This window comes from Habropoda laboriosa, unplaced genomic scaffold, assembly GCF_001263275.1.
Source record: "Habropoda laboriosa isolate 0110345459 unplaced genomic scaffold, ASM126327v1 scaffold14, whole genome shotgun sequence".
Classification (NCBI taxonomy): Eukaryota; Metazoa; Arthropoda; class Insecta; order Hymenoptera; family Apidae; genus Habropoda; species Habropoda laboriosa.
Window position 1 is genome coordinate 986,219 of NW_017100137.1, and position 10,978 is coordinate 997,196.

The window sequence follows — 10,978 nt, forward strand, 5'->3', positions numbered from 1 at the left end:
GTTATGTACACCACGCACGACGTATAGTCGGGGCCACGATACAGCGAGGTCGTAAAATCGGTCAGACGTCAAAGTAAACATGTTTTAGCTGCCGGGACCCGAAAATTGACAGAGATACGAGCAGATAAGTACTTGAAACCATTGTCAGGACCGTACGAAGAATTCTTGTATCCAGCGAAAGTCAACTGATTCTAATATATTTACTGAAAACTGCATGCAGCTAGGACAAATTAGGGTTTCTCCCTCTGGGGGAAGCCGCTTTTGGAAGTACGGTTACAGGTAAAGGTCTTATTGATGTCTTTAGCATCTTAGTTTATCTACTCGTGTTATATACAGATAGAAAGTGCAAAAAGATTGTGTAGCTTAATATTAACATATTTTCCATTTGTAAATGAAATACCATTTTCTACTTATTATTAAAAAGATACGTGTAAAATGTGAATTTTAGTCACTCTAATTCGTAATTACATCAGACTGTCAAAGGGTTAAATGGGCAACCTAACCTCAAATTTATCAAACTAGGCGTAAAAAGAAGTGTACTCTTCCAAAGGACAAGAAACAGACCAGCAACTCGAGCCTTATTTCTGATAATAAATGCACGAAAATTTCTCCACGAAGCTTCTCCAAAAAAAGACCTGTTCAATCGCACGTGAACTCGAAACCGCGAGCTGTTTCCATACCATGGAAAGTGAAACAAACCGAGGCTCTTTCGCGTCTTGAAGCATCCGTTCGCGGATGTCGATCGATAAGCCCGAAATCCCCAGACTCGTTTGCCCAGAAATTCGCTGTTTCCCCGTGTCACAAAATTCAGACCGCATAAGCTGCATCGAGCTGCCGATATGGCGCGATAGAGACGTCGCGTGGTCTACCACGACGATCAAACTCCTCGTGCGACGAGGTTGTATATCCCGTTAAACAACGAAAATGCATCGATTCGTGGAAACTTCACCGGGATGTTTCAACGTCCGTGAATTTTATTCGAGGAAGGGTTCGTTTGCACGGTTTGGAGAATGGTCGAACGGGGTGCAAAAGAGGATCGAGGATCGAGAATCGTGGTGGTGTTTGAGGATCTTGAGGATCTGATTGCTCGGTGTCCCGTGAAACGGACCAGCAGATTTGCTCCGAGGCAATTAGGACGATCTAGTGGCTGATTGTTGAACAGCCGGTGAGCTGTGAAAATGGTTCGAGAGTTGAATATGAATCTGACTCATAGGGTCTTCCATGAAGTGAACGATATTAGAATGTTTTCTTGTGATTTCTTTTATTAAATTGGCGTAGAGTGCGAGGATTTTTAGAGAGAGTAGAGTGAATCGAAAGATTCAGAGTCTTGAAGCTTGTTTACGAGAGACTGAATATGTTAGATATACTGTTTGGCCCACTAGAAGCAGGTCGCTATAATAGTAGCTTCTATCAAATTCACTTTATCAGTGTTAACCCTTTGAGGACGCAATAGTTTCTAATGGAAATCATGTGAACGAGTGATAGATGAAAAAGAGCGTCAATTTTTGCATTTCGTTGATGTATTTTTGAAGAAAAACGAAAGAACGTATGTCTATTTAAGAGAAAAGAAGATGAGTCGTTGATAAAATTTTGTTAATAATAGTATATATCGGCTTTCAACTGCAAAGGGTTAATCTTAGGTCACTCTGAAAGTTCCCGCGGTTTCAAGCCGCTCATTTTGAAAAAAAAAAAAAAAAAAAAAAAAAAAAAAAAAGGGGGATAAGCTTATTTTCTAATGCAAAATGTGAATATTACGATCCATGTACTGACATTGTGTCCTTCTAATTATCAAAATACCGAAAGATTCGACGCATTCAGTAGAAAAATTTGAAATATTTCCCGTGCAAATAAGTAAACGAATATTCTTGAAACATTTCCCAAAATTTCGGCAGTGAAATAAGAAGAAAGGACGTGATATATTCGGAACATAGAAATTGCAAGTGTCTGAAGATCTTCGAGACTTCATAAATTTCGCGAGAGGCATAGGAGCATTACAAGTGTCTTGAGACCTCTTGAGTTTCAGATTTTACCTCGAGACGTCTTAAATGGTCTAGAGTCCCATCGCTAATTGCCGGCCATTGCAAGATGAATTACGAGAGCACTCTAGGAGAAAGTTTGGTTTCGATGGAGACGACTTAGATCGAATGAAACGAAGGTTCTGCACGTATTCAACTCTTGAATCGATTTTGTTGCCCACTTTTGTTCGATTTGTCTACAGGACAGCCTTTTTAATTAAGGTTTTAATTAAAATTTACAAATTCTCCCAGGCTTTAAAAGCGTCGGTGTAGTTTCTTCGTTTTTTTTTTTTTTTTTTAGCATTTTTGTATAAGGTGCAGCAATATGTATAACAATATTAACTATGCGAAGTATTTCCAATATTTGTGAACATGCACAAAGAAAGTTGTTTATAAAAATTATGATAGGAATGTAGCAGACCAAACAGGACAAGGATATCTCTTGAGGATATCTCGAGGATATAATTATTATTTATAATTAATTAAGCATCGTTCGGTATTACGTAGTAATATAAAGGAGTAAAAGTCGTATTTCGAATGTGCAGTCGACGATGAAACTCGATCAAATTCACCATCCCGAGCAACAAACGCGAACATTAATATATTTACTGTGGGGTTTCCTAACATACTCTTCAAGCTTTCAAAGGAGTATTATTCAAAAACTCCTGTGAAGTTACCAATGTTTGATTTTTTCAAACTTTGCATATTTATAGATCCGTAAGAGGGCCATTTGAGCCGTTCAGTGCACAAATCGATTAACTCCATAAAATGAGAAGTCGAGAAATTATTATAAATATAAAAAGTTATGACTATACCAAGTGCTTTGACACTTAAATTTAAGATTTTTCAAAAAGTGGAGTTGTGCACTGAACGGCTCATTTATCGCCCTAAATCAAAACTTAAGCTTTTAGGCAATGTAACTTTTCATATATCTGCTTTCAATTTTTTAAATGTAATTTTTACACGATTTTCCAAAGAAATGCAGAAAAGTTGCAATTGTGAAAATAAGTACCGCTAGACTTTAAGGTAAAACATTTAGCGGTTCCCTTTTGTGAATTGCAATTTTTGGAAAATCGCGTAAAAGTTACATACATAGAAAGAAATTAAAAGTATATTGCCAGAAAGTTTAAATTTTGATCGAGCGCGATAAATGATCCTTTTACAGATCTAAAGAAATTTTATACTATTTTTGAATAGACTTCTTCTTATTTTCCACGTTTCTTCTAAATTTTTAATAATTTCTTTAACGATTCCGTTAGAAATTTGTTTATCGTCAATTTTATTTATGCATTCAATGTAATGTGTAAACGGGGAAGAAAGAACGTGCACCAAATGTGATCTACATACTGGGTGGACCAATAACTCTGTTCACCTGGAATATCTCCATTATCTTTACAGATATAGAAAATTTTATTGACAAAAGTTGTATGGTACAGAGCAGGGCATGACTTGCCAGTAATCATTTTTCTCTAGGCGGAGAATTTCCAGAGATTTCAAGATTACTTCTATTTTCTTTTTTTTTAAATAGCAAACTATAAAATTGTATTCCTGGTAGAGTCGCAAGGTCATCCGACAATGAGTAAAGAAATTTGGTCCACCCTGCATGAAGGCCGTAAGAGAGATCGCGCATCGTATGCCTTGTTGGTCAAAAATTTGGAATTACAAAACGTTTCAGTAAGTAGAAGAATTCGGAGAACGAAAGCTTAGCGACTTCAGGTTAGATTCATTCATTCGAAACTAGTGAAGCACCATAGTGCTACCAGTTGGTACTTAAACAACTGCCAGACTGACAAAACTATGTAAAATTAAACATCCCTTAAAAAAATTCTAGCTCAACTTCTTTTTATAATAAGACTTCGAATATATTAAAGGATTTCTAGTACCGAAATATAGGCTGGGCCGCGTGAAACAGGCCACCTAATCACCTTCACCTATGAAACCATTCAAATTACGTACAAAAATGAAACTAGAGGCGATAATCAGATGGCCTGTTTTACGTGGTCCACTTTTATGTATATGAAAACAAAACACATAAAAACTAAATGACCAGTAACTGTCGCAACGTCAAGTTCAAGTGATTCCAAACTCTTGGCCAGCAATAGCACTCTTGCTCGAAACGGTAAATTTGCGTCCCAAAACAAAAAAAAAGAAACACAATCACGGTGACGAAAACGACGCTGGGGGGAGTGGCGGCGTGTATTGAGCCTAGCAGAAGCCGGCAATATCCTGGAAATGTCCAGGTGAGACCAACGAGAGTCTTCCACGAAGCAAGGACCAATGCTCTAGGCTCACGGAAAAGCGTTCGAGCACCGCGGCCGCTTACGCAGCGCTGCAGGCCAGCGAGGACGAGCTTATCGCCGAGCACTGCCTCGAATCGGAGGACACGGCCCTGAAAACGCCTGGCAGCGAGACAGAGGACACCGAGGACAACGGCGCGCAGATGGAGGAGGCGACCGCCTCGCCTAATCGCCGATTCACCTTCCTCAGGCGTTTTCGGTCGCCGCGATTCGGCGAGGCGCATCACAAGAGGGTGCCCACGCCGATGAAACGGAAGTACCGGCGGAAAAAGAGCAAGGATGACATCATCAACAACGACATGAACGCGACAGAAGTTGAGCCGCCTAGTTTGAACCAGGCCGGTGTACCCGATCCGTATTATCCGATCTATCTACCGATCGATCAGGCCTTCAAAGCTAAATACGTGTTCCATCACAAGAAGGGGAAAACCTTCCAGGAGAGGCTGTACGTGTTCCTGGAACACCCTGGTGGGTGGATCTGCTTCGTCTATCATTTCACTGTGTGAGTATGCGTATATCATGATATTGGAGCTTTTGTTTTACGTAGTTATTGATATCGCTTCGGGATAAGGTAGGTTTCTTCAGAGATTCGTTTAAACGAGATTTCTTTGTTGGGACGGTATCATTAATGGATGTTGTGGTAAGGCAGTAAGAGGTGATTGTTCAAGCATTTTTGAGGAATTGCGCTTTGAAGTTGAGTTTGACTTAATGGCGCAACGATGTAAGGGTTTGTCGCAAATGTTCGCTTATTTATAAATAAATACGAATGTGCTTAATACGTTATATTTTACTCTGCTGATATCTGATATTGGGGTTGTTATTTTCGATTGAAATTTGCTTAAAGAGGGTTTTACATTGATACAGTTATGATAAGATATAAGGAAAGTTGCAATGCTGAAGATAATAATAATTTATACTTGCTTAATCTTCGGTTCGATCGCTGAATTTAGAAAGTTCCTGTATCGACCGAGCAAGCGTGAAACATTAGTAAATTCTCTATTCGGTAAAATTTTCGTGAAAATTAGTTCACATCTCGTATTATTCGTCTGTGTGTATATAGAAATGCACGTGCTAACACACTGGTATATCCTGATGTCTATCTCATTGGGACGGTTGTATTTGATACGGATTAATATTCAAAACAGACATTTCGCCCGACGCACCGATCGTGAAATTGATTCGTTCGCCGGTAATGCAAGGATCAACGTTAGGGATGAGGCTTCGCTTCCTGAACACATACTGAAACGTTCGAGCGATTAGTGACGTATCGACAGGTTTGTTACTCTGGTGTCCAGGCGTCGAGCTTTCTGTTCACGCTGTGTCGATCATCGGTGACCGGCAGCCATTGTTTATTTCTTTGATTATATCTTCTTTGTGCAACGTCCTTCCTTTTTCTAAATCGCACAGTGAACGAGCAAGGGAATAAAAGTTTTATAGAGAGGTCGAAACAGCTGAAACCTTTTGGAGCGTGCTTCACGGATGGGAATAAGAAGAGAACGTTATGGAAATGTGTTATGCATGTGTATGCACATGGAAGAATTGTGTAGGGAGTATGAAACGCGAAGGAAATAACTTGAACGTGATGTCGGTGGAACGCGGAATAAGTTGTATCGAATCTATATTTGATTTGTCTATCCAAGCTGCGACGCCATTTTGGTTGCACCAGATTTGAATCTATTTACGTCTCTACGGTATTTTAGTTTTCATCTTATATCAAATTTCGCGTTTCTTTCTGCGTATACAAGGGAACATCCCAAAGTGATAATCGTCGATGTTAAAATTTGCATGTGATAGTACTCAAAAAATATTTCACAGGAATCTTTGTTATCGACAGTCGTTCACATTTAAGGGATGAAATATCTGGTCTGATATCTCGAAAATTATCGGAGACAGAGGAATAATGTAAATTGGCGAATTTTGTATTTCTCAACGACAAATTTTGAAAATAAAAACTTATAAATAATTTTCACCAAGTGTGTTTATCGTTCTTATCTTCGAGGGCGATTTTCATTCCTTCGCTGTGAAAGATTTGTTGCTGAAAAATATAAAATTCGTCAATTTAGATTATTCTTCTATTTCTAATAATTTTCGAGATATTAGATCAAATATTTTTATCAACCCCCATCTTTGAGGTCGATGTACAAAAATACGTGTGGAATATTTTTCGAGAACTACTATACACCAAAGACCCGTCGAAATCGGTGATTATCACTTCAAGATGTTCCCTAGTTACTGTTGTAACAGAGGGTAAAATGGACTTTTTTTCAAATCCATCAAAGGAAAGTTTGGTGTCAGTCATGGGTGTTTGCCAGAGTAACAGTGCTGTCGGTGTCTCGCTAATAGCATGTTATACAAAAGGCACACTATATTTTGCACGACATCGCTTTCTATGCTTTCGTATCCTTGGAAACTGGTCATTTTTGTGAATTTCGCATTAAATGTGTAAATGGAAGCTACCGAACAAGTCACGCAATTGTAATAAATTATTTGAACATTACGCAGTATAAATACGTGAATTTTTGGTAGAGCAAAATTGTAGCGGTATAACAGGATTCTGTAATACACGATGTTCAGGTCTTTATCTTCTCGCATTTCCGTCAGTTCCCTTGTTAGAACACTCGAACACTCGTTTACTTCGATTTCAGACCGATTTTACGAGCTCGCTATATTTGTTCCACCGGCTATACCTTTCTCCGCTCGTACGTTTCAATCAATAGGAAGCACACACATCTTCCCCCAAGGGTCATCCCTCATTCTCCATTTTCCATATTCTGTCCCAGAAGACAAATGTTTCTCTCGAAATCTCTAGACAGACGGTAGCAATGTCAGTTATTCTGAACGGTATAGAAGCAGCTCGATTCAACAAGTGAATCGAAATTCTTTGTATCGTCTATGGATGTCGAGGTCTCTTTGACGGCGATCCTTCGATCGTCTGAGCGCGTGTCTCATTGTTCGTCGAGTCCGTTTCGTGCGACAAAACACGCCGGAGGTGTTTCTCCCCAAGTGGGAATCCCAATGGCGAATGTAGCCGCCTCTCGCTTCTCTATTTTTACGGACGTTTCACTGGATTCCCAGCCTGGCTGCCGCGCGTTTACCGCCAGTTGAGAGCTTTTGTGGGACGCGTGAGTGCGTCGTCGATTCTTGTTGCGAATGCTTCACGTTGAAAGCCGTCATAGTGTAATACTAATGTTGCTGATACGTTTGCATCGTTGATTCACAGTTTCGTTATTCCGAATTTAGAAAAATCGTCAGCCTTCGAATTAAAAAATTTCGTCGAATGCGTCCTCGTTTCGGGATAATTGATGTATTTGCAATTACACCGGGCTGATTTGAATTACAGTTGTTCGCCAAATTTACTATTACACATGAGTAAACATCCAGGCTGAATCGTTTCTTTTTTAGCTTCTTTTCAGTAAATAAATCTGCAAAGTAAATTACTCGAGAATTGTAGATCATTGTACGTTACTTAAACTACATTTCTGCCAAATTTCAAATTTTTTTGATTTTTCCGGTTGCAATCGGTATGTCCGGGCTGAATCATCCTCTTTCAGCTTCTTCGGTGAGCTCGATCAACTTCTCAGTAAATAAATCTGTCCAAGCGAAGTAAATTATTCGAGAATTGTAGATCACTGTATGTTACCCGAACTACATTTCTGCCAAGTTTCAAATTTTTTGGAATTCTCGATTTGCAATCATGAGATCCTTTAACTGTTTCGAGCACTGTGTACAGCCATTCGAACGTAATTGCAATGCTACTCGATAAGTCAGTATACTACCAGGCTCATTCTCCGCTGCTATTTCCCCTAAGAACGAAGAATCCACCCTTAATCCCTACGAATGACTCGGACATCAGAATTCCAACCTCACTTCCCTGCGTTACTCTCGATCCACTTCATTACCCTTCGCGAAACTACTCAGCTGTTACAACGAAACAGCCCCCCCCATCTAATACGCCTCGCCATTACAAAAAAGAAGAAGAAGAGAAGAGCGCATTAATACAAACGGTTCCATTCCGGAATCGTAAAAAGCATTATCACCGCGTCGCTCCATATCTCGCGGAGTATTTTTACCCTCGTTTCGCGAGACGAGCGCCGCGAATAAACGTCATCGTAAAACCGGGTTAAAAGGAATAGCCAGACGATAGTCGAACCCATTCCTTCCTCTCTCTCTCTCTCTCATATCTTAGCCCTCGTCTCTCTGTCGTTTCTGACCGGCGTTTTATTTCCGTTCGCTTCCTCGGTATCGTAAAAGTCCATCTTTGATCCGCCTACGCTCTGCCACCTGCATAAGTATCAAAATACATTCGATCCATGTATTATTCAGCGCAACCGTTTTTACATTCTTCCTTCTTTTTTTCTGCGCTCTTTGTGTACATGCGCGTCTGTGTGTTTTTTTCAAAGTTGCCACGAAGTACCGCAACCCTTTAAATAATTCATTACGAGAGAACAAAGTATACACCGCGTTGGAACTAGTGGCTTCGAATCGATCGAACGAGTGAATATGAGCACGTTTATGTTCTTTCCTCTTTCTCTCCCCTTTTTTCACCCCCGTCACTTACCCTTGAGAGTCGCGTCGAATTGTCGTTGCTCTTATCGTTGCTCGTTTGTCATTTCCTGTTGCGCCGGTGTGATTCTCTCACCTGGTGGTTTTGTAATCAGCTCACGTTTGCTGCGTAAGCTGTAGGAATTTATTGTGATAGGTGTCGAATTAGTTTCGAGTGATCGGTTCTGTTTAAAAAGCTTTATTCGCATATAGGGTGTCCCAGTTTTTTCCGATCTACATCTGTCTCGTGATATTCCATTCGAATCGCTACATTTTTTAGTCCGTTAACGTTAATCTGTTAACCGAGGGTGCGGAGTTCATTTGTCTTTTAAGTTGCGGCGTTTGATTGTATAGATGTTTATGTAACATTTTTTCGATCCGAAGAAACTGGGACACCCTGTGCGAAAAACACAATTTTTATTTATTCAATTGTAAAATGACTGCTATCATTAGAGAGAGAAGGAGAACACTTAGGGCACCGCATTTTTAACGTAGCTAACTTAATTTTTGTTAAATACTTTACTTATGAAATCTCGCCGGAATAATACTAAAGGGAGATAGGAAGGAGAAGAACCAGGGTAGCTATTTAACGAGAAATTTTATGGCGAAACTTCTCCAAAATGTGATTAATATTTCGATCAATTCGTAATATTGCTCTGAATGGTATTTGAAAGGATTTGCCAAATTCTGACATAAAATTTGCCAGAATTGAAACGTACGCGTATTCTTTCTCTGTTTCTTCTTTATCTTTGTCTATCTACACTTTCCATATTTCTTCTCCTTCGTGCGTATATTCGAGAGTGTTTAACTGACTGGACCGGTTAATTCTACGATAATAAACTACACTATCGAAGTTTTGGCGACACAAAACGTCACGGTCGGAAATTGCCACGGAAGCGTCTTTCATTTTGCCCTCGGTGCCGCTACTGTCGCCGCGTCGAACGCGCCCATTCATTTCCGGAAGCGTGGATCTGTTTTTCGTCCGTCACGAACGAATCACCAGAACCGCATCATTTATCCGTTTCCTTTATAACTATTTATACAAACATTATTTTCCTTGGGTTCTAGAAATCGCAAGACGTCAAATCTTCCTGCTCTCGTACAGGATTTTGAAAAAGCACCGGTACGAATTGTCACAGTATTTTCTTCTTTTGTACCTGTACTTACATTCAGTTCAAGTTTCAAGTCAAGTTGATATATCCATTAGGCGTACAAAGGAATTTTTCCAACTGTTTCCAAAGCCACCGAGTTTCCATCGCGATGGTATTCGCAGTATCGCGTCGCGTTTTTTTTTTGCAAATGTTCAAACTCGCGTTCGCGACAGTTACCGGCCAAATCAATCTTGGGTAACTGATTTTAAACTGGTAGAGCGAGTGGTTGAATGATGCGATTTTTCTCCCGAACGTTGGAGATAGGGTTGTTCGACTCGAGAGCTTGGAGGTGCCGGTTTGCTGCTCGATAGAATCCTTTCGAATCGAATGCCGATCACCGAATTTTTCTCGAGTTCTCCGTGACTCCCCCGCCAAGTGTAAGAAGGCACGCTTTTTTCACGAACGCACGAATTACCAATCAACGTGCCCCCTTGAGTGACACCCACCCTTCCATCGCGCCCTTGGTGCGCTTTTCCTTGGAAGGAGTGGGCCCTACCTGCAGGTGCGTGGAATCTTCGCTGTCCTTCCGCCAGGTCAACCCTCGGCCGAGAGTGCCGTTATACGCGCGTGTGGATTGACCCTTCAGGAATACCTGGTTTATGACACGTCTTCGGTTATCGAGGGCGCGGAAAAGTCGAAATTCTAAAGGTATTGTTCTGTAAGAAATGACTTATTTTTTCGCGGAGCTACGAAGCGTCTTTGCTCTCAAAAATAACCTTCTGGTGCGAGCGTGTCATAAACCTGGTCAACGAAGACCCCACGCGTTCCGTACCTGCGCGACGGAACACGCAGGCTGGCAGAAGAATAGCAAAAGATCGTCGACAGTAATGGAAATTAACTCGACGATTGATCCGTTTTTATTCTCTTTCTGAATTAAACTTCGATTGTACTCACAATTCGGAAAGAATTCATTTCTACGCCTAATGAAAGCAAACGTACAATTATTTAAGCAGAAACATTCGTAACGAGAGGA

The 10,978-nt window shown here is 40.4% G+C and overlaps 1 protein-coding gene across 1 annotated transcript in view; it reads left to right on the plus strand.

The window, feature by feature from the left end:
* The window catches only part of LOC108579226 (potassium voltage-gated channel subfamily KQT member 1), a 117,488-nt gene that overhangs the window by 24,944 nt on the left and 81,566 nt on the right, over positions 1 to 10,978 (plus strand). The window contains exon 2 of the mRNA XM_017942711.1: positions 4,256 to 4,814. Within this exon, the coding sequence (XP_017798200.1) occupies positions 4,256 to 4,814 (559 nt within the window). The remainder of the gene's footprint in view (positions 1 to 4,255; positions 4,815 to 10,978) is intronic.